This window comes from Chiloscyllium plagiosum, unplaced genomic scaffold, assembly GCF_037043375.1.
Source record: "Chiloscyllium plagiosum isolate Xiang-an unplaced genomic scaffold, Cpla_swu_hap1 HiC_scaffold_30, whole genome shotgun sequence".
Classification (NCBI taxonomy): domain Eukaryota; kingdom Metazoa; phylum Chordata; class Chondrichthyes; order Orectolobiformes; family Hemiscylliidae; genus Chiloscyllium; species Chiloscyllium plagiosum.
Window position 1 is genome coordinate 14752642 of NW_028270168.1, and position 27897 is coordinate 14780538.

The window sequence follows — 27897 nt, forward strand, 5'->3', positions numbered from 1 at the left end:
GGAGGTATGTGTTAGTTACTCAGGGGAGGGGTATGTTAGTTACTCAGGGGTGGGGTGTGTTAGTTACTCGGGGAGGGGTATGTTAGTTACTCAGGGGATGGGTGTGTTACTTACTCGGGGAGGGGTATGTTAGTTACTCAGGGGAGGGGTGTGTTTGTTACTCATGGAGGGGTATGTTAGTTACCCGGGGGAGGGGTGTGTTAGTTACTCAGCGGAGGGCTGTGTTAGTTACTCTGTGAGGGGTGTGTTAGTTACTCTGTGAGGGGTGTGTTAGTTACCCAGGGGAGCGGTTTGTTAGTTACTCAGGGAAGGGGTGTGTTAGTTACTCTGGAGAGTGGTGTGTTAGTTACTCAGGGGAGGGGTGTGTTAGTTACTCAGGGAGGGTTATGTTAGTTACTCAGGGAGGGGTGTGTTAGTTACTCAGGGGAGGGGTGTGTTAGTTACCCTGGGGAGGGGTGTGTTAGTTACCCTGGGGAGGGGTGCATTAGTTACTCGGGGAGGGGTGTGTTAGTTACTCAGGGGAGGGGTGTGTTAGTTCCCCCAGGGAAGGGTGTGTTAGTTACCCTGGGGAGGGGTGTGTTAGTTACTCAGTGGAGGGGTATGTTAGTTACTCAGGGGAGGGGTGTGTTAGTTAGGCAGGGGAGGGGTATGTTAGTTACTCAGGGGAGGGCTGTGTTAGTAACTCAGGGGAGGGGTGTGTTAGTTACGCAGGGAGGGGTATGTTAGTTACTCTGGTAGGGGTGTGTTAGTTACTCAGGGAAGGAGTGTGTTAGTTACTCTATAGAGGGGTATGTTAGTTGCTCAGGGGAGGGGGGTGTTAATTACTCAGGGGAGGGGTGTGGGTTAGTTACCCTGGGGAGGGGTGTGTTAGTTAGGCAGTGGAGGGGTATGTTAGTTACTCAGGGGAGGGCTGTGTTAGTAACTCAGGGGAGGGTGTGTTCGTTACGCAGGGAGGGGTATGTTAGTTACTCTGGTAGGGGTGTGTTAGTTACTCAGGGAAGGAGTGTGTTAGTTACTCTATAGAGGGGTATGTTAGTTGCTCAGGGGAGGGGTGTGTTAGTTACTCAGGGGAGGGGTGTGTTAGTTACCCTGGGGAGGGGTGTGTTAGTTACTCAGTGGAGTGGTGTGTTAATTACACAAGGGTGGTGTGTTAGTTATGCTGGGGTGGGGTGCGTTAGTTACTCATGGGAGGGATGGTTGGTTACCCCAGGAAGTGGTGTGTTAGTTACCCTGGAGAGGGGTGTGTTAGTTACTCAGGGAGGTGTGCGTTACTTACTCAGGGGAGGGGTATGTTAGTTACTCAGGGGAGTGGTGTGTTAGTTACTCAGGGAGGGGTATGTTAGTTACTCTGGAAGGGGTGTGTTAGTTACCCAGGGGTGGGGTATGTTAGTTACTCAACGGTGGTATGTATTAGTTACTCAGGTAAGGGGTGTGTTAGTTACTCAGGGGAGGGGTATGTTAGTTACTCAGGGGTGGGGTGTGTTAGTTACTCGGGGAGGGGTATGTTAGTTACTCAGGGGATGGGTGTGTTACTTACTCGGGGAGGGGTATGTTAGTTACTCAGGGGAGGGGTGTGTTTGTTACTCATGGAGGGGTATGTTAGTTACCCGGGGGAGGGGTGTGTTAGTTACTCTGTGAGGGGTGTGTTAGTTACTCTGGGAGGGGTGTATTAGTTACCCAGGGGAGAGTTATGTTAGTTACTCAGGAGGGGTGTGTTTGTTACCCAGGGGAGGGGTGTGTTAGTTACTCTGGGGAGGGGTGTGTTAGTTACCCTGGGGAGGGGTGCATTAGTTACTCAGGGGAGGAGTGTGTTCGTTACTCAGGGAGGGGTATGTTATTTAATCAGGGGAGGGGTGTGTTAGTTAATCAGAGGAGGGGTGTGTTAGTTACCCCGGGGAGGGGTGTGTTCGTCTGTACTCAGTGTGTTCCATGTGGGAATCCCCATGAAGGACCACTGACTGAAGACTACAGGTATGTGCAGTGAGTGTGAGACAGAAACAGAAGTCATGGAAAAGCCCCGGAAAGTGTGTGGAGAGAAATCAGGGATAACATTCGGGGTCGAGCGACCCTTTCTCAGAACCGTGCAGAGAGAAGGGAGGGAGTGTGGGAAAGGAGCAGGGGACAGAATGGAAAACCCATGTGAAACGTGCGTGAGATGAGAGGCGGATGTTCGTCAGAGGATTAAATAAGAGGACTGATGAAGATTTGGAATGTAGGGACTCTCTGACAAGGTTCCAAATTGGAGCAGTTGAACTGGAAAATGATGCAGCAGTGCTTACATTTGCCTGAAGTTTCACTGGAACAGTGAACTCAGACGCCGGAGAGTTAAAAAGACAGCAGAAACTCTGCTCTGTATTTGGAGACAGAATGGAGAGAGAGAGAGAAGTCAAATGGTAATGGAATGCCACGCACGGTAATCTAATGTATTGATCTGATACGGATCTTCACGCAGTTTGATGTAAGGAAGCTGTTTTACCAGGTCGTTGATAAGCAGATACATCTGAAGGATCATATCTCTACATCTCTGGGTCAAGTGCAACACAAAAAACTCTCTGAATTTGGAAAGGACGTCAATATCATTTCTGAGGATTTGCTACAGCGCCCTTTTCAGATACCTCCCGCCCTGATAACAGCCTTTTGAGTTATGGTGAGTGATTATTACAAAAATCACCACTAGTTGCGTCTATCTGACCGTGAACTGATGATTGTGGGTGGTAGGCTGGGGGGGCCCATGGCTGAACAACTACTGTGATGCAGAGATGTTATTAATTAAGGAATGTTTATATCTTCTCCTATTTTCTAATCTCTCAATAGGAGTTAAAACTTAGAAAAGTACAGCACAGAACAGGCCCTTAGGCCAACGATATTGTGCCGAGACTTAATCCTATTGTAAAATATAGTAACTTAACCTGCAACCCTCAACTTACTGCTATCATGTGCATGTCCAGCAGGTGCTTAAATGTCCCCAATGACTTCGCTCCCACCACGTCAGCTGGCAATAAGTTCCATGCATTCACCAGTCTCTGTGTAAAGAACTTACCTCTGGTGTCTCCTTTATACCTTCCTCTTGATATCTTCAAACTATAACTTCTCGCACCAGTCAATCCTGTCCTAGGGAAAAGTCTCTGGCTATTGACTCTACAACTGTTGTTTAGCTGTTGGCTGCACACTGAAGAAAATAACTGCATTTATGTAGGGCCTTTCATGACTTCTAGACCTACCAACGTGCTTTATAGCCAGCTAGGTACTTTTGGAGTGTGCTTGCCGTTGTACTTGTTTGAGATGTATTCGTTCATGGGAAGTAGGCATCATTGATCGAGCCAGCATTTATTGACCACTGCCCGAGAGAAGGTGACAGTAAGTTATCCTCTTGAACTGCTGCAGTCCCTGCATTACAGATGCACCCATAATGCTGTTGAGGAAGGTATTCCAAGGTTTTGAATCAGCAACAATGAACATAATATTTCCAAGTCAGGATAGTGTGTGACTTAGAGGGGAATGTACAGGTGGTGGTGTTCCAATGCATCTGCTGCTTTTATCCCTCTAGGTGTCCACAGTCACAACTTTGGAAAGTGCTGTTTAAGGACCCCTAGTGAGGTGCTACAGTGCATCTTCTCGACCACACAGACTGCTGTCACTCTGTATTGATTGTGGAGGGAGTGGATGTTGAAATTGATGCATTAAATGTCTGCCAAGTGGGCTGCTTTATTGTGGACATTGAGCTTCTTGAGTGTTTTGGAGCTCCAGGCAAATGGAGAGTATTCCACCACACTCCTGACCCGTGTTTTGGAGATGATGGGCAAGCTTTAGAGAGTCAAAAACTTTTCACCCCAGAATTCCCACTCTCTGACTTGCCTTTGTTGTCAAAATATTTTGCATGGCTGGTACAATTCAGTTCCTGGTCATTGGTAACATCTAAATGTCAAGAATAGATGATCCAGTGATGGTTGGTTAACCCTATTGAATGTCAAGGCATGAAGGTTAGATTCTCTCTTGATGGTTTCTGTATCCCAATTGTCTGACATAAAACTAACTTCCCAATGATCAAGTCTGAACAGGTTTTGTGGCATATGGATATGGGCAACGTCTGAGTTTGTGAAGGAGGGAAGATAATTGATGAAGCAGCTGAAGATGACTGTTCCTACGACTCTACCTTGAAGAACGCCTCCATTAATGTCCCTGGAGCTAATGTGATTGGCCGCAATACAAACTGACTTGATAGATCATACAATTATTTTCCGCGTTCTGGATTAGTGGTGCTGGAAGAGCACAGCAGTTCAGGCAGCATCCGAGGAGCAGTAGAACCACTAATCTAGAATCTGGTTTCCAGCATCTTCAGTCATTGTTTTTACCTCGTTATTTTCTGGTTGATTGTCATGGTGATTAATCATTAAAAATATTCAAACAATGCTGTAAATATGGTTTCACAAAAGAACTCATATTTGTTACATAAAAATAAGCTTTATATTTATGTAAAACTGTTTGTTTAATAAGATCTTAATATAAAGAGCAAAACAAGATTTCAGCCTGTTTCCCAGCACTATCCCTTTGCAGAAACTGAATCCCAGCCAAATATTGTCTCGATCTCAACTCTTTAAATCCATCAGCCTCTTCTTTCTGCTTCACTTGTAGATGGTGGAATAGGCAGAGTCCATGCTCTGAGCGTAGTTTTCCACTCCCGCTGCTTTGCTTTTACCTTTTTATAGTTTTTTAATTGCTTTTTCCTGAGTTTCAGGAGAGAGTTTGTCACGGAGGTTTTGGGCATTGGGGTCTGTGGCTGGGGCCTGGAGTATGACTTTGGTGCTTGCCAAAGAGGCGTCTGGTGAGCTGGGTGGAACTGTGGCGGCCAGGGGAATTGTGGCATCATCGCGGTCTGGAGTGGTCAGGGACGTTGTGGCATTCTCGTGGTCAGGGACGTTGTGGCATTCTCGTGGTCAGGGACGTTGTGGCATTCTTGTGTTCTGAGGGGTTAGGGACGTTGTGGCAGTGTCGTGGTCTGGAGTGGTCAGGGATGTTGTGGCATTGTGGCGTTGTTGCAGTCTGCAGGGGTCCGGAGTGGTCAGCTGGTGAGTCTGGGCAGGATTGTGGCAGTGGGCAGTGAGATGGTAATGTGGAGGAGATTGAGCCCAGCCCCTGTGAGTGTGAGAACTCTTGTGGAGATATTCCAGCGTGGAGCGTCCACAGGCCCATGGCTAAAGATCAACTGTTTTGCTGAACTTTTAACTTTCTTCCTTTATTTTTCTGCTTTCAATTAAGAAGAACTGTAGCATTGAACTTATAAACTTATTTCTTTATTTTTCTATTTGTACCTAAGATTTTGTAACTAGGCACCTTTGTAACTAAGTTGGCACTGGGAATGGTGACATTGTACACTTTTCACTGTACTTCCATTCCCCTGTACCTGAGTACATGTAACAATAAAACCTAATTGTAATTTTCATCTTTATCAATCATTCTTCTCCTTTGACTGCTCAAACTGTTTTATGACGTATCTCTGAATCTGCTGGCATGAACCTTTTTCAGTTCTGATAGTCCAAAGCCTCTTTTCAGTTCTAACAAACTGAAAGCTCCTATACAAACACAAAAATGTTGGAGAAACTCAGCAGGTCTGGCAGCATCTGTGGAGAGAGATCAGAGGTAACATTTCGAGTTCACTATGGAACTGAAGGGGGCAGGAAGAGTGATGCTTTTTGTACTTTTTACATTTAGGTTTTGATTTCACTTTTCCAACCCCCTTCAGTCCCAAAGAGGAGTAATTTTTTTTTAGATTAGATTACTTACAGTGTGGAAACAGGCCCTTCGGCCCAACAAGTCCACACTGCCCCGCTGAAGCGCAACCCACCCATACCCCTACCCCTACATTTACCCCTTACCTAACACTACGGGCAATTTAGCATGGCCAATTCACCTGACCTGCACATCTTTTGGATTGTGGGAGGAAACCGGAGCACCCGGAGGAAACCCACGCAGACACGGGGAGAACGTGCAAACTCCACACAGTCAGTCGCCTGAGGCGGGAATTGAACCCGGGTCTCTGGCGCTGTGAGGCAGCAGTGCTAACCACTGTGCCACCGTGCCGCCCACCATTGGACCCAAGATGTTGACATATCTCTCTTTCCACAGATCCTGCCAGACCTGCTGAGTTTCTGCAGCACTTTCTCCAGCACCCCAGCACGAGGGGCGGCATGGTGGTTCAGTGGTGAGCACTGCTGCCTCACAGTGCCAGGGACCTGGGTTCAATTTCAGCCTCGGGCGACTGTCTGCGTGGAGTTTGCACATTCTCCCTGTGTCTGCATGAGTTTCCTCCCACAATCCAAAAATGTGAGGGCTAGGTGAATTGGCAGTGCTAAATTGTCCATAGTGTTAGGTGCATTACTCAGAGGGAAATGGGTCTGGATGGGTTACTCTTTGGAGGGTCAGTGTGGACTTATTGGGCTGAATGGCCTGTTCCCATGCTGTAGATAATCTAATCTTTCTGTTTTTATTTAAAATCTCTAGCATCTGCAATACTTTGCTTTTATCTAAACAAACTCTCCCAGCTTAGAAGCTTCACAAACTAAAACCCCTTATGTTAGGATGCTTGGTTCCCCTGAATTAACAGCTTGACTGTTCTGCCAGGAGGAAACTGTGCTGTCTTCTGAAATGAATTCCTGATTCCTCTGAACTAAAGTTAAAAGTAATGGCCTTTGATCTGCCATAAATTCAGCAGTTAACTGAAATCACATGCCTGTTTAGAGCTGATGTAGTTAGGCCACTCTTTCAAGTTGCTTTCAGAATCTTTTTAAATAAATTCGCTTTGCAGAGCTGATCCAAGTTCATCTGCCTCTATTTTAAAATCCAACTCCCAATAATGACTTTTATATTGCATACCTTTTGATCACCCAGCAATATAATGCTGTCTAGATTATTTGTTTTGCAATGTTGATTGGTGAAGAAATACCAGAGAGCCCAGAGGGAAAAAAAAGTACGAAAATAGTCTAAAATCCAGTCATATTGAAACTCCTTTTGAATGTACAGGATGAGTGTATAAGGGGAGAAAGCGGAAACAGTTGTGTGATCAGCTATGATCACGCTGAATGGGCGGAGCAGACTCGAAGGGCGGAATGGCCTACTCTTGCTCCAAAGTTTCTATGTTATAAATGTTTGTATGAGTCAGATGCGTGTTTGTCATTTGCAGGTTTTATAGGGTTTCCCTTCTGGGTAGACATTGGAGACATCTCTGGGATGCTGTTGGGATCTCGTTGGTCAGATAGATAGACCAAAGGATAACACTGATCTTGTATTAAAGTAGCTCAAGATTATCACAAAAACATTAACTACTATGATAAAAAAAGACACAGAGGAAATTAAACTCCCTGATAATCGCACCACGTTATCAGAAATCTATTTGATATTGCAAATAAATTGAAAGAACCACAGATGCTGTAAGTTAGAGACAAAAATAGAAATTGCTGGAAAACCACAGCAGATCGGGCAGCTTCTGTGCAGAGAAATCAGAGTTAACCTTTCGGCTGCAGTGACACTTCCTCAGGACTGAGAATCTCACGACTCAGTTCTCAGTTATGAGGAAAGGTCATAGAGTCATAGAGATGTACAGCATGGAAACAGACCCTTCAGTCTAACTCGTCCATGCCGACCAGCTACCCTAACCTAATCTAGTTCCATTTGCCAGCACTCAGCCCATATCCCTCTAAACCCTTCCTATCCATATACCCATCCAGATGCCACTTAAAAGTTGCAATTGTACCAGCCTCCACCATTTCCTCTGGCAGCTCATTCCATACACGTACCACCCTCTGTTTGAAAAAGTTGCCCCTTTGGCCCTTTTATATCTTTCCCCTCTCATCTTAAACCTGTGCCCTCTAGTTCTGGACTCCCCCACGCCAGGGAAAAGACCTTGTATATTTATCCTATCCATGCCCCTCATGATTTTATAAACCTCTATGAGGTCACCTCTCAGTCTCCAATGCTCCAGGGAAAACAGCCCCAGCCTATTCAGATTCGCCCTATAGCTCAAATCCTTCAACACTGGCAACATCCTTGTAATCTTTTCTGAACCCTTTCAAGTGGGCGGCACGGTGGCACAGTGCCTCACAGCGCCAGAGACCCGGGTTCAATTCCCGCCTCAGGCGACTGACTGTTGGAGTTTGCACGTTCTCCCCATGTCTGCGTGGGTTTCTTCCGGGTGCACCGGTTTCCTCCCACAGTCCAAAGATGTGCAGAGCCAGGTGAATTGGCCATACTAAATTGCCCATAGTGTTAGGTAAGGGGTAAATGTAGGGGTATGGGTGGGTTTCGCTTCGGCGGGTCGGTGTGGACTTGTTGGGCCGAAGGGCCTGTTTCCACACTGTAATGTAATGTAATCTAATCTAATCTAATCTAAAGTTTCACAATATCTTTCCAAGAGGAAGGAGACCAGAATTGCACACAATATTCCAACATTGGCCTAACAAATGTCCTGTACAGTCGCAACATGACCTCCCAACTCCTGTACTCAATACTCTGACCAATAAAGGAAAGCATACCAAACGCCTTCTTCACTATCCTATCTATCTGTGACCCCACTTTCAAGGAGCTATGAACCTGCACTCCAAGATCTCTTTGTTCAGCAACACTCCCTCAGACCTTACCATTAAATGTATAAGTCCTGCTAAGATTTGCTTTCCCAAAATGCAGCACCTCACATTTATCTAAATTAAACTCCATCTGCCATTTCTCAGTCCATTGTCCCATCTGATCAAGATCCCATTGTAATCGGAAGTAATCTTCTTCGCTGTCCACTACACCTCCAATTCTGGTGTCATCTGCAAACTTACTAATTATATCTCTTATGTCCACATCCAAATAGAGTCATAGTCATAGAGATGTACAGCTTGGAAACAGAATCTTCGGTCCAACTCGTCCATGCAGACCAGATATCCCAACCCAATCGAGTCCCACTTGCCAGCACCCGGCCCATATCCCTCCAAACCCTTCCTATTCATATACCCATCCAAATGCCTCTTAAATGTTGCAATTGTACCAACCTCCACCACTTTCTCTGGCAGCTCATTCCATATAAGTACCACTTTCTGTGTGAAAAAGTTGCCCCTTCGGTCTCTTTTATATCTTTCCCCTCTACCCTAAACCTATGCCCTCTAGTTCTGGACTCCCCCACCCCAGGGAAAAGACTTTGTCAAGTTACCATATCCATGCCCCTCATAATTTTGTAAACCTCTGTAAGGTCACCCCTCAGCCTCCGACGCTCCAGGGAAAACAGCCCCAGCCTGTTCAGCCTCTCCCTAAAGCTCAAATCCTCCAACCCTGGCAATGTCCTTGTAAATCTTTTCTGAACCCTTTCAAGTTTCACAACATCTTTCTGATAGGAAGGAGACCAGAATTGCACGCAATATTCCAACAGTGGTCTAACCAATGCCCTGTACAGCTGCAACATGATCTCCCAACTCCTGTACTCTATATTCTGACCAATAAAAGAAAGCATACCAAATGCCTTCTTCACTATCTTATCTACCTGTGACTCCACTTGCAAGGAGCTATGAACCTGCACTCCAAGGTCTCTCATTTATATAAATGACGAAAAGTAGTGGACCCAGAACCGATCCTTGTGGCATTCCACTGGTAACAGGCCTCCAGTCTGAAAAACAACCTCCACCACCACCCTCTGTCTTCTACCTTTGAGCCAGTTCTATATCCAAATGGCTAGTTCTCCCTGTATTCCATGAGATCTAACCTTGCTAATCAGTCTCCCATGGGGAACCTTGTTGAACGCCTTACTGAAGTCTGTATAGATCAGATCTACTGCTCCGCCCTCATCAATCTTCTTTATTTCTTCTTCAAAAAACGTAAGCAAGTTTGTGAGACATGATTTTCCACGCACAAAGCCATGCTGACTATCCCAAATCAAAGTTAAAAGTCACACAACACCAGGTTATAGTCCAACAGGTTTAATTGGAAGCACACTAGCTTTCGGAGCGACGCTCCTTCATCAGGTGATCACCTGATGAAGGAGCGTCGCTCTGAAAGCTAGTGTGCTTCCAATTAAACCTATTGGACTATAACCTGGTGTTGTGTGATTTTTAACTTTGTACACCACAGTCCAACACCGGCATCTCCAAATCATATCCCAAATCAGTCCTTGCCTTTCCAAATATGTGTAAATGCTGTCCCTCAGGATTCCCTGTAACAACTTGCCCACCACCAATGTCAGGCTCACCTGCCTATGGTTCCCTGGCTCGTCCTTACCACCTAACCGAAATAATGGTACCATGTTGGCCAACCTCCAGTCGTCTGGTACCTCACCTGTGACTATCGATGATACAAATATCTCGGCAAGGGGTCCAGCAATCATTTCCCTAGCTTCCCATAGAGTTCTCAGATACACCTAATCAGGTCCTGGGAATTTATCTACTTCTTTGCGTTTCAAGATATCCAGCACTTTCTCCTCTGTAAAATGGACATTTTTCAAGATGTCACCATCTATTTCCCCACTTTCTGTACCTTCCATATCCTTCTCCACAGTAAACACGGATGCAAAATACTCAATTAGTATCCCCCCCATCTCCTGTGGCTCCACACAAAGGCCGCCTTGCTGATCTTTGAGGGGCCCTATTCTCTCTCTGTAGTTACCCTTTTGTCCTTCATGTATTTGTAAAACCTTTTGCCAAAGCTATCTCATGTCCCCTTGTTGCCCTCCTGATTTCCCTCTTAAATATACTCCTACTGCCTTTATACTCTTCTAATGATTCTCTTGATCTCTTCTGTCTATACCGGACATATACCTTCCCGTCTATACCTTCCTTCTATTTCTTAACCAAACCCTCAAGGTCTCTAATCATCCAGCATTCCCTACACCTACCAGCCTTTCCTTTCTCCTTAACATGAATACACTGTCTCTGGACTCTATTTACCTAATTTCTGAAGGCTTCCTATTTTCCAGCCACTCCTAATCGGCTTTTGAAAGTTCTTGCCTAATACCATCAAAATTAGCCTTCCTCCAATTTAGAACTTCAACTTTATGATCTGGTCTATCCTTTTCCATCACTATTTTAAATCTAATAGAATTATGGTCGCTGGCCCCAAAGTGCTCCCCCACTGACACCTCAGTCACCTGCCCTGCCTTATTTCCCAAGAGTAGGTCAGGTTTAGCATCTTCTCTAGTACGTACATTCACATAATGAGTCAGAAAACATTCGTGTATACACTTAATAAATTCCTCTTCATCTAAACTCTTAACACCATGGCAGTCCCAGTCTATGTTTCGAAAGTTAAAATCCCCGACCATAACCACCCTATTATTCTTACAGATAACTGGAATCTCCTTACAAATTTGTTTCTCAATTTCCCGCTGACTATTAGAGGGTCTATAATACAATCCCAATAAGGTGATCATTGCTTTCTTATTTCTCAGTTCCACCCAAATAACTTTGGATGTATTTCCAGGAATATCCTCCCTCAGTACAGCTGTAATGGTATCCCTTATCAAAAATGCCACTCCCCCTCCTCTCTTGCCTCCCTCTCTGTCCTTCCTGAAGTATTTGTATCCTGGAACATTAAGCTGCCAGGCCTGTCCATCCCTTAGCCATGTTTCTGTAATTGCTATGATATCCCAGTCCCATGTTCCTAACCATGCCCTGAGTTCTTCTGCCTTCCCTGTTAGGCCTCTTGCATTGAAATAAATGCAGTTTAATTTATCAGTCCAACCTTATTCTTTGCTTTGTCCCTGCCTGCCCTGACTTTTTGACTCTCTTTTCTCAACTGTACCAGTCTCAGTATGATCTCTTTCCTCATTATCTCCCTGAGTCCCACAACCCCTTCTTACTAGTTTAAATCCTCCAGAGCAGCTCCAGCAAATCTCTCTGCCAGTTTATTCGTCCCCTTCCAATTCAGGTGCAATCCATCCTTCTTGTACAGGTCACTTCTACCCATAAGAGATTCCAATGATCCAAAAATGTGAACCCTTCTCCCACACACCAGCTCCTCAGCCATGCATTCATCTGCTCTATCCTCCTATTCCTGTCCTCACTAGCTCGTAGCATTGGGAGTAATCCAGATTTTACTTTTCTCGAGGACCTCCTTTTTAAATTCCTGCCAAACTCTCTGTAATCTCTCTTCAGAATCTCATCCTTTTCCCTTCCTATGTTGTGTGTTCCAATGTGGACAATGACCTCCTGCTGGTCCCTTTCCTCTTTGAGAACATTCTGCATCCTCTCTGAGACATCCTTGATCTTGGCATCAGGGAGGCAACACACCATTCTGATTTTTCGCTGCTGGCTGCAAAAACATTTGTCTGTGCCTCTGACTAGAAAGTCCCCTCATACAATCGATCATTTAGAATCTGATGTACCCCTCATTACATTAGAGCCTGTCTTGATACCTGAAACCTGGCTATTCACTCTACATTCCCCTGAAAGCCCATCACCCTCTACATTTTCCAAAACAGCATACCTGTTTGAAATGGGGATAGTTACAAAAGACTCCTGTACTATCTGCCTACCTCTCTTACCTTTCCTGGAGTTAACCCATCTACCTGACTGTATCTGAGACTTTATCCCCTTCCTATAACTGCCATCCATCACATTCCCTTGCTCTTGTAAATTCCCCATAGCCTCTAACTGTTGCTCCAACCGATCCATGTGATTTGAAACAATTCATAACCAATGGCATTTATTGCAGATATAATGCTCAGTAACCCGTAAACTCTCCCTAAACTCCCACATCCGACAAGAAGAGCATATCACTCTACTAAAGGCCCATTTTGCTCCTTTCAATCTACAGAACCAGAAAATAGTACCCTTTTATTGCTGTACAAAACACTGCTCCAGGCTAACTTAATATTTATGGCTCATATTTTTAAAATTTAATCAAGAGACAGATCCCAATGAAAGCATATAATCAAGAAAGAACCTACTCTACTCACTATTGTAGATTTACAACATGGCTATGCTTAAAACTCTTCACTTATCTGTTCCTGTGCTGTGACCTCTCTCAAACAGGTTTCTCCGAGATCAGTTGTGAATTTCGCTGTTTGTGAATTTTTCCGAGACACACTCTGATGTTCAGCGATACATGAATTCATGCAATAAAGGCAGTAACTGCACAAGTTCACTGCTGTGTCAGTTAGCAGTATGGGTTTTTCAGCTTTCTCTCTCTCTCCTGCACTCACCTCACCATGTGCTGCCTTTGTCTGTTCCTTTCCTTTTAAAAGTGCTGTTGTTTTGACATTTTTTTCTCGAAAGTTCCAAAACAACGCAACATCATTGAAAACACTAATTGTTGCTCCTGGAATTCAAGAAAATCACTTCCAACACCTAAAATACCTCAAAAAAAAAGGAGCAGTCTTATGGCTACAAATGTTTCCCGTCCTTCACCTTGGACCACCCAGAATCTTCCTGAAATGTTAACTCTGATTTCTCTCCACAGATGCTGCCAGACCTGCTGAGCTTTTCCAGCAATTTCTATTTTTGTCTATTGATATTGAGCTGGACCAGAAATGCCAGCTGATTTCTTGTATTTCCACATCCCTCAATTGTCCAAGCTGATCAATATGGATTGGGGAGATCCTGATGCCCCAGCTCAGGTCATATATTAACAGTCAATTCTGAATCATCTCTGTCACATAATATCCACTATTGCTTACTGTTTTCTTTGTCTCACATACAAACCCTTATCGCCTGAAATACATCCAGTTACATGTTATCTATATATCATTGCCAATTACAAACAAGGAGCTGTCTCATATTAACTAATGTATAAGGTCACACTGAATGCTACCTTGTATTAAATAATGTAGCCTATTCTCTCATAACATTTATACCTTGTACAATCCAGTATTGCTTAGTCATCTCTCTCAAAGCAATATTGAGTCACCAAAGGGAATTTCAACAAGAATCCAGGTTTTTTTTTGGACTTGAGCAACAGGGTGTTGTTCTCATTTGAATTTTTCTCTCCCAAGAAATAGATTCTGATTGAGGTAGGAGCCACCTTCCCATATTCCAAATGCCTGTCAGACGCTAACAATACCTATTGTGTGATTTTTGAATTACTTTTAAATTAAGGCCTTCCTTTTACACAGATCATCAATGGAATAATGCTTCAAACTTAATATCGATACATCTTTCTTTTCTGTTACTTCCTCTTCACAGATATGAGTTGTGTCATCTTGTACAAGCAGTTGCCAAATGTAAAGGAGGAAATACTACCTCATATTATTAGTGAGCTCAGTAACTGCTGTATTGTGCCAGAAGGTTCTCATTCTCATTACAGTCTCGAATACTTTGGTGTAAATATTTGAGGGCTGCTGAAGACACCAAAATTGAGAGTTGCTGATTTGCCATTTGTAATATTGGACAGTTTCTGTAAAGGGTGAGTATTTTTAAGCAGTTGCTGTATCCGAAATAACATCAGTAACTCGGTAAGCCACTCTGAACTTATCATTTATCTGTTGGTTGAGTGAGCTTTTATTCTTATCCATATAGAATTCAGTCATTCAAGGAAAACTCTTTTGCTGCCATGAGTTTTAAAGATAATTTAAATGTGAATTAGGTTTTTTGTTAATGGCAATGTTAGCCCATTTCAAGTTCTGGGGTGGTTTTATTTTAAAACCTTTTTTCTGGCAGAAGGCAACACCCCCGAGGAAGGGACGAACACATTTTTCAGAGTTTAACTGGATTCTTTTGTGTTCAAGTTCAACAATAACAAATGAAAGCCCACTCATAGATCACTGCCTCGCCCCAACACGTTTCTTTGAAAAGTTGGAATTGTTACTAGGGAAATGTGGAGGCTGTGATCTAAATATAAAGAATTTTCAATTCAGTGTCAGGCACGGCAAAGTTTTACTGATTGTTATGAAGGAAACCATGGGAGATAAGCTTCTCTGTGTAGTTAGTACACTCAAGCTAAAGTTATCTTAGTCCTTCAGGGCAACGGAGGGGAAAAACATTCAGGCAACTTTCCATTGAGCACTGGAGAGCCATCTGAAAGAAAGCTAGCTTGAACAGTACTTTGCAAAACAGAATCTGATAACTAGAAAAGGAAAAATAAACTGCATAACTAAAAAGCGAAGAAAGTAGGATCTAATTGGATTGTTCTTTCAAAGAGTTCCTAAGTTCCGAATGGCCTCATCCTATCTTAGAGAATCTACAATTCCATTAATACGTTTGGTTATTGAGTAAGGTCAGGATCAGGCTCAGCTGGAAAGCCCATTTTAACAGATGCTAATGGGCAGAGTTTGTGTAACTGTACCCCAGTGTCAGTCAGTGTCACTGGGTGAAGACAGGAGAACTGGTGGGAGAGATTGGTGAGAGAAAATATACTGGTATGCTTGAGATAATTGCAGTCTTTTTTATGTTACTTAACTTGCCATTTACAGCTTCTAAATCACTAGTTTTAAATAAGTTTCTATAAACTGAAGAAAATAACACTTGGAAGCTAATGTTGAAATACTGCACAGCATTCTTAAGGGTGGGTGAGAGTGGGATGCTGGAAAAGCACAGCTGGTCAGGTAGCGCCTGAGGAACAGAAGAATTAACGTTTCAGGCAAGAGACCTTCAGAGGTCATTATCCATGTTTGAACTATGAACATAGAAAGAAAGAGAAATGAAGTTATACAAACAGACTTTATGGAGGTAAATAGGATATTGAAAAAGAAGGATTTCAAGATAGGATAGATAGATAGCAAGTAAAATACCAGCTATAACCAAGTTTTGGCTGAGAAATGGGCACAGTTGGCAGCTCATCATGTCTGGTTATAGGATAATCAATAAGATAAAGAGGGGGACAGAAGATGAGGGAATGGTTGTACTTTTGATCAAGGAATCAAGTTTAGCAGTCACGAGGGATGATATCGAGTCATAGAGACATACAGCAATGAAAAAGACCCTTCAGTCTAACTCGTCTATGCCGACCTGATATCCTAACCTAATCTAGTTCCATTTGCCAGCACTGGCCGATATCCCTCCAAATCCTTCCTATTCATATACCCACCCAGATGCCTTTTAAATACTGTAATTGTACCAGCCTCCACCATTCCTCTGGTATCTCATTCCACACACGCACCACCCTCTGTGTGAAAAAGTTGCTCCTTAGATCCCTTTTAAATCTTTCTCCCTCTCACCTTAAACCTATGTCCTCTAATTTTGAACTCCCCAATCCTGGTAAAAAGACCTTGTCTATTTACCCTATTGATGCTCTTCATGATTTTATAAACCTCTATAAGGTCACCCTTCAGCCTCAGAAGTTCCAGGGAGGACAGCCCCAGCCTGTTCAGTGTCTCCCTACAGCTCAAATCCTCCAACTCTGGCAACATTCTTGTAAATCTTTTCTGAACCTTTTCAAGATTTGCACTATCTTACCGATAGGAAGGAGACCAGAAATGAATTCAGTATTCCAAAAGTATGCCAGATATGTTGGAAGGATCATCAAATGAAACCTTATGGGTAGGAGCAAAAAATACAAGAGGGGTAATCAGGCTGCTGGGTGTGGAAGAGAGGCCTCCAGACAGCTAGGGAAAGACTCTGAAACAAATATGCAATCAAACTTTAGAGACGTGTGAGAATAAAAAGGCAGTAATGCTAAGGGATTTTAATTACCCAACTATTAACTTGGATAGTTTTGGAGCTGAATTTGATTTTGGAGGCTGGAATATGTCAAATGTCAATGGATTTGAGGTGTGTGTGTGTGGTGCCTGTGGAGTGTGCCTTGAGAGGTTAGTGAGCAATGTCCAATTTGAACGACCTTCAGATCTAGCAGTTAGCTGAATTCATCAGATAGTTGCCCTGACGTCCATGTTGAGAATTCTCAGTGTTCAGTTTTCTTGTGGGGGTAAAACTATAAAAAACTACATGTCAATGAGGTAAAACGTACAGTTAACACGGTTGTTAACAAGCACCAATCCCTTCTAAGAGGAAACTCACCACTGCTGAGTGAGAATCTCACCTCAATACCGGCAATTTAGTGAAGTTGTAGGTTGTTCCTCACATTGGGATAGGCCTTGCAAGACCTCTTAATAATTCTGACACATTTCTTGCTAGAGCTCACTTTATTCAGGCTCCTATAAGACTAGAGACAATAAAACTGCAGATACTGGAATCCAAAATAGACAGGCAGGAGGCTGGAAGAACACACAAGCCAGGCAGCGTCAGGAGTTGGAGAAGTTGATGTTACACCTCCTGACGCTGCCTGGCTTGCTGTGTTCTCCCAGCCTCCTGCCTGTCCCTCCTGATGCTGCCTGGCTTGCAGCGTTCTTCCAGCTTCCTGCCTGTCTATCCTATAAGACTCGGCCCTTATTGTGCAAGGTAAGGAAGTAACACAATTCTTATGTTGCACCCAGGAGAAGTTTATTAGCCAACAAAGGAGAGGGCAATTACTGGATAGACCTGATCTTCAGCAATAAGCCAGGGCAGGTGGAAAATGTATCAGTAGAGGAGCATTTTGGAAAGAGTGACCATAACTCAATTCGATTTAGGATAGTTATGGGAAAGGTAAGAATGGACATGTATAAGCTTACGTGGGGCAGAAATATGGTGTCTCGGAAAGCACTTTTTTGATTAGTAGAGGGATCATTAAGGAGGCTTAGGTTTCAGCTAAGAGGTAAAAGAATTGAAAAGAATTTTTTTCACTCAGAGAGTGGTATGTGTCTGGAACCCACTCCCTGAAAGGGTGATCAAGTCAGAAGTTTAGATATTCAGATATTCATTTGCATTGACATCAGCTCCAGAGCCATTGTCCATAGGTACAGCCAGAGCTTTGTTGACTAGCACTGATCTCATGGGCTGAATGGCCTCCTTCTGTGCTGTGATGTCTTTGAGACTTCAACATGTCATTGTAATGCTCGTAATTTGTCTAGGAAGGGGATTGATAACTGAAGTCAATGACCAGGTGTTGGGGACCGCAGATGGTATGTTTTTAGATTTGTTGACCTTCACTATGTCAATGCACACATAGGAATGCATCAAATTCAATGCACATTGACATTTTTCATAGATTTGATGGGATTTTCCACTTGCTCATTATAATTCCCTGGTCTCTGGCCACATTGTGGTGATTTCATTGTGACCGGTTTATTGCTCTGTAATAAAATAATGGATGCACAGAGGAAAACATTGTTCTAAATTTTGCAGACTACTTCGCTGCACTAGCAATGAGTTTTCAACATCGTAAAACATCCCAACACGTTTCTCAGGAGCACTAATTTGATACTGAATCTTTCAAGGAGATAACAAGAAAGGTGATCTGAAGCTTGGTCTAAGAGATACATTTTAAGAGGCAACACAAAGGAAGAGAGAGAAGTAAAAGAGGAAAGGATACAGCCACCGATGGTGGGCAAAGGAAATCAAAGAAGCACAGGAACAAAATTAACTGTTCCTGGATGGTTTTTGGGATGGAAGATGGTATAGAGACAAGCAAGGATGAGGATGTGTTGGGAACCGAAAACAAGTGTGAAAATTTTAAAATTGGGGCATTGTTTAACAGTGAGCCCATTGTAGGCCAATGAACACATCAGTAATGAGAGTGAAGCAAGGTGCGAGTTATGGCATTTGCATTGCAGTCCATCGATGTGCACGTTAGCTAGATTAGCCATGTTAAATTGACTGTCGTGTCCAGAGATGGGCAGACTGGGTGGATTAGCCAAGGGAAATGCAGGGTTACAGGGATAGGGTAGGGTGGGGGTCTGGGTGGGTTAATCTTCAAAGGGTCAGTGTAGACTTCATGGGCTGAATGGCCTACTTCTACACTGTAGAGATTTTATAAAGGTAGAGGCTGACAAGGAAAGCATGGAATGCTCGAATCTGGAGCTAACAAGTGTATGGATGAGAGTTTTACTAATTGATGGGAAGAGGCAGGACCAAACATATTGTTTAATTGTTCAGTTTGTTGATGTGAGTCCTTATCATTGATTTTCACTGGGCTGAATTGGTTAATCCTCAATGTGGATTCCGAGGAAAATAAACAAACTGGAGAAAAAGCTGGAATCTGGAGGTGGAAGCATAGAACAGACATTTTAAAGCTCTGCAAATAAATTGACTTCACATATATAACATGATGTTACCATATACATATATAAAAACATAAAGTTACTTCGCACATATAACACAATATTATTTCACATATATAACATGATGTAACTTTATATATATGTGAAGTAACATTATACATAACACAATGTTAGTTTACATATATAACATGATGTTACTTTACATATATAAAATAATGTTACTTCATGTATATACCACAATGTTACTTTTTGTATATAAGAAGGGTGACTAGGAATGGGCAAAAAAATGCTGGCTAGCCAGTGATGCCCACATTCCATGAGTGATTATGAAGAAATATTTTATCTCAAGAGACTTACCAGGATGTTGTCGGGTATGAAAGGTTTGAGTTATAAGGAAAGGCTGGATGGGCTGGGACATTTTCACTGGAGTGTAGAAGGCTGAGAGGCGATATGATAGAAGTTTATAAAGTAATGAGAGGTATAGATGGGGTTAATGATAGTTGTCTTTATCTGAGGGTGGAGGATTTCAAGACTGGGGCCACATTTTTAAGGCGAGAAGAAAGAGTTTTAAAAAAGACTGGCAAATTTTTTACCCAGAGGGTGGTTTGTGTTTAGAATAAGCTTCCTGAGGAAGTGGTGGATGTGGGCACAATTACAGTGTTTAAAAGACATTTGGGTAAATACATGAATAGGAAACGTTTGGAGGGATATGGCCCAGGAGCAAGCAGGTGGGACTAGTTTAGTTTGGGATTATGTTCGGTACGGACTGGTTGGACCAAAGGGTCTGTTTCCGTGCTGTATGACTCTGTCTGAGATAAATAAAGTACCAGATGGACAATATTGCAAAGGTGGAAGCACGCAGTTGGTGCCAGAGAAAAAAATGAGCTTGAAAGATCAGCTTGTGATCAAAAGGAGGTTGGGGGTGACAATCTATTTGTTTCACACGTAAACAGTGGTCAGGGAGGGAGGTGAGATTCAGTGGTGTGGTAGCTGATCTTTTAGCAGCACTAAGGAAGCTATTGTTCACAAGTCATAGTTTGTGAAATATGAATTGTTTCCAAATGCAAACTATATTGTTGAAGAGTGGGGCACAGAATATTCAGAGGACAGAAGGAGACCACTCAACTTGTCATATTAATGTTGACTCTTCAAGAAGCAATTCACTCAGTGCCACTCCCCACGATCTCCCGTAGCCCAAGGTGTGCAGCACATTTCTCTTTCTCTGATAATAAGCAAGTCCCTTAAAAATGAGTGAATTTACTTACCTGCATGTTCCATCTTGCCTATTCAATTCTTCAAATTGGTTTTAAAAAATGGTTTCAATAATACTATAGCAGCTTAAACGTCTAATTTGTAGATTTTCAATTTGCTCCTAAATTCAGGTCAGATAATTGAATCTGATCAGTTGTGAGAAAACAGATAATGTTCAAGCCAAAAATCAAATTTTTGACATCAGGGAATGTTGGATATATTACAGCTTCTTTTGTGTAGCAGCCTTTTTTGACTACTTTGCTAAACAATAAACACTTAAGGGTTGTTTTCACAAGATCAAGCATTGAATGAATAGATATCTATTATTAGATGTTTTCTCATATCTCCTTCCTCACTGAATTCAGTTCAGTGGACTATATGCAACATGTGACAGATGGGACATTCTACAAACACTGACTACTATTAGAATAGCAAATAGTTTATTTTACCACTTCCTATTCCAGCTTGCAAACAGCTATGTTCCCAACCTTCTTAATCTCGACATTTCTTCACAGATGAAGATTTTAAGAAGATTTCATTCATCTCCTGCTGATGGCTAGTCAGGTCTGACTGTGACTAACATACTCCACATTAGGTCCAAATTTAGGTGTCACTGCTGCTAGCTGGCACAGTGGCTGAGTGGTTAGCACTGCTGCCTCACAGCACCAGGGATCTGGGTTTAATTCCAGGTGTGTGTGTGTGTGCGTGTCAGTCCAAAGGTGGACTGGCCATGATAACTTGTCTGTAGCGTGCAGTCAAGGTGGATTAGCCATGGGAAATACAGGGATAGGGTGGGATTTGGGTGGGATGCTCTCCAGAGGGTTGGTAAAGACTCAAAGGGCCAACTGGCTTCTTTCTGCACTGTAGAGTTTCTGACTCTCTAGCAATTGAATAAAACCTTCCCCTCCTTTTCTCTTACATAGTGGTTCTTTGCTCAGTCTCAATGGTGTCTGTAGCACTCCCAGTGTAGCATCTCCAGGCATCCTGAGTTATGGCTTGCTATTCTCATTAGTAATGGTTGATATGGCACACAGAGTGGCTCCTTTTCAGGGAGTCCTTCACATGTTCATGTGGGGCTCTCTGTACTTTTAGTTGAAACTTTATTGCTGGAACAGCACAGCAGGTCAGGCAGCATCCAGGGAACAGGAGATTCGACGTTTCGGGCACAGGCCCTTCTTCAGGCCTGTGCCCGAAATGTCGAATCTCCTGTTCCCTGGATGCTGCCTGACCTGCTGTGCTGTTCCAGCAATAAAGTTTCAACTTTGATCTCCAGCATCTGCAGACCTCACTTTCTCCTCGCTTCTGTACTTTTACCAATGGCCAGCTCTCCATAAAGCAGGTCACTGTTGCCCACAGGGGTCATGACCTACTCAGTGCAGTTGGCTTTGGTCTCGATCCTGCTGATGTTGGCAGTTTTTGGAGTTTCAATGTTTGTGATGTGGTCCTTCCAACAGATCCTGATGGAACTGCAGTGGCTGACACACCAAGGGCTGGAGAAAAGGAAAGGGAAGGACAAACATACATTGACACAGACACCTTTCACAAACCCGCAACGCTCCAAAGGGCTTTACAGAAAACACATGATTTTTGAAATGTGGTCACTGCTGTTAAATAGTAAAAGAGTGTGGTGCTGGAAAAGCACAGCAGGTCAGGCAGCATCTGAGAAGCAGGAAAATCAATGATTCAGACATAAGCCCTTCATCAGGAATGAATGGCTTAGGCCTGAAACGTCGACTCTTCTGCTCCTCGGATGCTGCCTGACCTGCTGTGCTTTTCCAGCACCACACTCTTTGAGTCTGACCCCCAGCATCTGTAGTCTCACTTAAGAAATAGGCTTAGGAGTCCCTTCCCAAGGCCTGCTGCGTTATACAATAAGGACAAGACTGAAATAATCATGGTCCAAGCTCTACTTTCCTGCTTGTCCCCCATATCCCTTCAACCTATTGTTGATAAAAACATCCCTTCCCTTTCCCTAAACCCTTTCACATTTTTTCTTACCCGCTTCCTGTAGTGAGTGTAACGGGGTTAGCTAGCTGGATCTTATAGAATATGATTGGGGCTGTTAATCTGGTCCAATCAGGGAGCCCTGGCTGACAGATCAAAAGGTGATTGTTGACCTTTGATGTGAAGGGCACTGCTTGTCACTGGCCACTTGGGTGTTTCCTTTCTTCCTGGTGGTGGAAACTGAATAAAGATTCGTACACCTTGTGTCTCTCACTGTGTCATTCACCTGTACACACTCACATAACATGGGTACGGGGGAATAAATAAGCACTACCGCAATTAGGCGGTAGTGTGGGGGTAATAAAAAAAGAAAATAAGAAAGAAACAAAAGGTGATTGTCAGAGATACTGCCACGCTGATTGTTGTCTCTGAATGAGGCAGCACGAAAGCCAAGGACTGTTCATTTGTAAACAAAGGGTGTCTTGGTGATACTAGCTTCTGTGGAGTTATTTCAGTTCCTTTTTAAGAATAATTGGGCTCCAGTTCCCTCTATGATTTCTGCTGGGATATTCCTTGTCCTCCCAATCTCTCTTTTTACATTATGGTGATAATCTTAAACCAGTCAGTGGGCAATAGTTTCTTTCAATTACTTTTTACTTTCCCCTAATTATTTTATCAAAACCTCTGATCATTTTGAGCAGCCTGTCAGATTTCCTCTTAACCAACTCTTTTCTATCTGAAGGCAGTCTCATTTTCTTTAAACATGGTGTAGATGAACATCTTCAACCTTGATTTAGTTTTAGTAAATTTCCTGCACCTTCTCTGGGACTTTATAAAGTGGGGTACCTGAAACTGGACATGATCTAATTGCAGAGAGAAAGTGAGGACTGCAGATGCCGGAGAGTCAGAGTCAAAACGTGTGGGGCTGGAAAAGCACAGCAGGTCAGGCAGCATCCGAGGGGCAGGAGAGTCAATGTTTTAGGCATAAGGCCTTCATCAGGACTGGGGGGGTGGGGGCGGTGGTGGTGGGTGGTGGTGTGGTGGTGGTGGTGGTGGTGGTGAGTGTGGAGGGAAACTGTTCTAACAACAGTCTAATCATCCCTCGTTCCTATAATCTACACCCAAGTATGTCCGACTGACTACGCTTCTGAGCATAAATACACTTTGCACTTACAGTGCACATTTAGCACCAAAAATATATTACTACCCCAATTCACTGACCTATAGGGAAGAAATAAACCCCAGGTCAATGAAGGAAATAGGTGGAATGACCCAAAGGTTGATCAAAGGTATGCTGAAGAGCAAGAGGAGGGCAAGAGCAATTCAAGGAGACAATTCTAGATTGTGATGCAACAGGAGATTAGGGCTGACGATATTGGAATGAAGACGGAGGGGAAAAGAGACTTTGAAGGTGGGTGTGTGAAGAAAGGAAACTTTAGGGTGAGAAACTGAAGGGCTAGAGAACGTTTCAGTGATTGGGAGAGGACAGACTGTGTCCTTTCTCTTCTTCTTGTATTTGTGTTCACAACATGAGCTTAAACACTCAATTCTTGAACAGCACTAAGGATCAGGAATCAGGATAATGAGTGCAAGGTGTTTACTGATTATTAAAGACAAGTAAACAAATCTGCTTATTGTTCACATTTTTTAGGCGACTCTCCTCATTGAACCATCTTTTGCTCCTTTATTGAGCAGGTTTGGGGTGGCATGGTGGCTCAGTGGTTTGCACTGCTGTCTCACAACGCCAGGGACCCAGGTTTGATTCCAGCCTCGGGCGACTTGTGGAGTTTGTACATTCTCCCTGTGTCTGTGTGCGTTTCCTCTCACAGTCCAAAGATGTGCAGGTTGGGTGGATTGGCCATGCTAAATTGCCCATAGTGTCCTGGGATATGCAGACTATATGGGTTAGCCATGGGAAATGCAGGGATAGAGTAGGGCAGGGCAGGGCAGGGGGTCTGAGTGGGACACTTTTCAGAGGGTCATTGTAGTCTCGATGGGTTGAATGGCCTGTTTCTACACTGGAATGATTCTATCTCAGAAAGGCACCATACCTTTAAGGCAGCTAGATGGCTATGAAACATGTTTTAGAATAAAATCCATACAGAGCGGAAACAGCCCATTTTGGCCCAACAAGTCCACACCGACCCTCCGAAGAGTATCCCACCCAGACTCATTCCCCTACCCTATTACTCTACAATTCCCCTGACTAATGCAGCTAACCTGCTCATCCCTGAACACTACGGGCAATTTAACATGACCTCTGGTGCCCTACCCTTGTTCATTTAGGCAGTAGCCAGGCAGTGTGCTAGCAAGTTGTTCAGTTAACTGTAATATGATGTTATGCTTACCTAAGTAAGCATAGCATCTGGACTATACTTAAGTCTGAGATGCCATATTAGTGTACAAAGTTAGTTGTTAATAAGCTTCCAGATGTCTGACTCAATTTGAACTCAACTCTTGTTACCTGTGATAGTAAGGGCTCTTGTGGCACACGGTAGTGTTGCTACTTCTGAGCCAGAACATCAAGATTCAAGTCCCAACCATTCTACATAGGCTAACGTATAGAAAACCACAAAGCACTATCACCTCTCATAGTCATGATTTTTTTAAATAATGAAAAATAATATGAATGAAATTTGCTTTAAAACTTTTTTTCACTTTCCTCGAACCTTCTATCACACCTGAATCATTTCATTGGAGATGCTGTCAAAAAGGTCTCAAAATGTGATTTAGGGGCTCAATTTTTAAAATCGCAATAATATTCTTTTTGGTGCAGTTACATCAAAACATAAGAAAATGAATAGGTATATGCCATTTGGCCCATCGAACCTACTGCGCCAATCAACTAGATCATGGGTGACCTTCTATTCCAATCCTTTCACCCATTCCATCCCCAAATCTCTTGATACCTTTAGGATCTAGAAACCTATCAGTCTCTGTCCTGTTTATAAGTTAATCCTTGTCTGCTTCCAGCACCAGTGCACAGCAGCAGCAGTGTGTACCATCTGAAAGATGCATGACATCAACTCACCCAGGCTCCTTCGAGATCACATTCTCCCAGCTCGAAGGAAAAGGACCTCAGATGCATAGAACACCACCATCTGCAAGTTTCCCTCCAGGTCACCCACCATCCTGCCTTTACTTCACTTTTACTGGGTTAAACTCCCTGACTAACAGCACTGTGGGTGTCCCTACAGCACAGGACTTACAGTGCCTCAAGCTCACCACCACATTCTCCAGGGTAATTAGAAATGAGAATAAATGCTTGCCACCCATATTGAATAAAAGAATAAAATTATACTGAGCTTTTATTATTCTATTATTCATTTGAAATGTCTTTGACAGCTGATCTTTGCATTTTGTAATTGAAAATTATCAATCTCTGAATTTTTTGTCTTTCAGTTTTCAGTGTTATTCATATCGCAAATGCTTGATGATTTCAGTAAGATTTGGACTGCATAAAGATCAATGATGAATTCATTTGACAATAACATCTCATATGCCACTGTCATTGGCCTTGCTTACAACAGCAACACAAGCTGCCACATTGATGCTGAATTCAGATACATACTGTTTCCTATTGTCTACAGTCTCGTCTTCGTCCTAGGACTCGTTGGGAACTGCTATGTGCTGTGGGTGTTTAAACGGCTGTCTCCTGCAAACAGCATGACTGAGATTAAAATCTTCATGGTGAATCTGAGTGTGGCTGACCTACTGTTTATCTTGACGCTTCCTTTTTGGGTAGTGTACTACAGTACTAAAGGACACTGGATCTTTAGAGAGATCCCCTGTAGAGTGGCTGGCTGTCTATTTTTTATCAATACCTACTGCTCCATTGCGTTTCTAGCAGTGATCAGTTATAACAGATACTGCGCTGTGGCACACCCCATCGAGACAGTTCAGAAAAATGGCAGGAAGCGAGGCATTATTATATCAACAATTATCTGGACTGTAATCGTTGTCAGTGCAGCCCCCTTCCTTTTCCAAGATGGAACCAACAATGTTAATGGTGTCATTCGTTGCTTCGAAGGATATGACAAGAATTCAGCCTTGCCCGTGGTCATCATCCACTTTATCTTGATTGGAGCTTTCTTCATTGCCTTTCTTATAATAGTCATCTGCAACTTGCTCATCCTAAACCTGCTATCGACAAAAGCAGCCCAGCCGAGCAGGAGTGAGAAGGTGAAGAAGCAAGCTTTCCGTATGGTGTGTGCTGTCATCACCGTGTTCTGCATCTGCTTTCTCCCCCATCATCTGGTCCACGGCCCCTGGACCCTCTCCGTCCTGGGACTGTGGCGGGTAGAGGACTGTGTGTTCAGACGGGCAGTGAACGATGCACATCAGATCACGCTGTGTTTGATGGGTCTGAACTGCACACTGGATCCTATCATATATTGCTTTCTGACCAAGAAATTCAGGAGATTTTTGACACAACGTCTAAGTAAATGGAAAAGTACCAGGAAGAGCATTAGGACCATTTCCACAGAAACCAATATAGATGGAGACATAGCTTTACATAACACGTGCAACTCATGAAATGTTGTCACAAAAACAGAAATTGCTGGAGAGACTCAGCAGGTCTGGTAGCATCTGTGGAGAGAAATCAGAGTTAACTTTTTGGGTACAGTGACCCTTCTTCAGAACATAAAATGTAGTTATTGATAGGACCAAGATAATGTTGACTGTACTTGACTTGTTGCACTTGGTTATTGTTATTTTTGATATCACTGTTGGTAAAGATGTGCATCATATTGTTTAATATAATGAGACAACGTCACACAATGGGTAACATATTCAATATTGTTTTTGTAACTCTGCATTTTAGCTTTCGACAACAACAATGCGCATTTGCACAGCACCTTTGCAAGGTAGAAAAGGGATGATATGGACGGACAATTTAAGAGTGGTTTCTAAAATCTTGTTCAATCAGATGGATTTTGAGAACTTTTTCAAAGATAGAAAGGAATGTAGAGAGTTTCAAGATTTCAGGGAGAGGGAGAAATTATAGCATCACTGTGTCTGAACCCTCTGTAGCTGAGATAAAGGGAAAGACAGGTTAACAAAAGGCAAGAGTCAAAGGAGCAAAAGGTGTAAGGGGGGGATGTGAGAATAAAGCAGAAAGGGACAGTGTTGGAGAGGATGGTGGAATTTGAAGATGAGGATAGGTTATTGAATGCAGTGCACCAGAGGACAGGAAATCAATATCTGCAAATGTAATGTAATATATATCAATGTACAAGTAGTTTAGTTTCAAACAGGGAATTTTTTTGAAAGGCAAGAAGCCAGTAAAGAGATCATGGAGAAATGAAGTCTGGAGATAACAAAAATGTGGAGAAGAATTAGTCAGGTGGTGGGTGGGGGTGGGGGTGGGGGTGGGGGGTGCGCTGAAGTAGGAAGCGATGGGCAATGTTGCAGTGATGGGAATGCCTGTTCCTGAGGCAAGGTGCTGATTGGGTTCAGTTGTGATAACACTGATCTGTAAATATTGACTATTTGAGCCTGACAAATGTAAAAGGTAGCCAACTGAGAAGATGTGTCCAGGATTCATTGCACCAAACATTTGCTAGGAAACGTTCAGAAGAAGATGTGAGAGAGCCAACGGGAGGGAAGTGAAAGAATTGCTCACTGTTCGACTGAATTGTTATTTCGCACCCCAAAAGAGCACTTGATTGGAGCATTCTGAAAAATAAACTGGCAGATCAATGGTTAAA

At 43.1% G+C, this 27897-nt stretch overlaps 1 protein-coding gene across 4 annotated transcripts; it reads left to right on the forward strand.

Moving 5' to 3' along the window:
• Nucleotides 1–2212: 2212 nt before the first annotated feature.
• On the forward strand, nucleotides 2213–27897 carry ptafr (platelet-activating factor receptor). 4 transcript variants are annotated; one of them, XM_043717407.2, is made up of 3 exons: nucleotides 14261–14361; nucleotides 25160–25427; nucleotides 25589–27897. In XM_043717407.2, exon 3 carries the CDS (start codon nucleotides 25655–25657, stop codon nucleotides 26720–26722), a length of 1068 nt encoding a protein of 355 aa, XP_043573342.1. In that variant the 5' UTR covers nucleotides 14261–14361; nucleotides 25160–25427; nucleotides 25589–25654; the 3' UTR covers nucleotides 26723–27897. The 4 variants fall into 4 exon arrangements, with proteins under 4 accessions (XP_043573343.1, XP_043573341.1, XP_043573342.1 ...); XM_043717408.2 differs by lacking the exons at nucleotides 14261–14361; nucleotides 25160–25427 and adding an exon at nucleotides 2213–2647; XM_043717406.2 differs by lacking the exon at nucleotides 25160–25427 and having other exon boundaries at nucleotides 14229–14361.

What these genes read in the sequence shown, in the direction of transcription:
- ptafr (XM_043717408.2), top strand. Translation starts at nt 25,655, where the DNA reads ATGATGAATTCATTTGACAATAACATCTCATATGCCACTGTCATTGGC.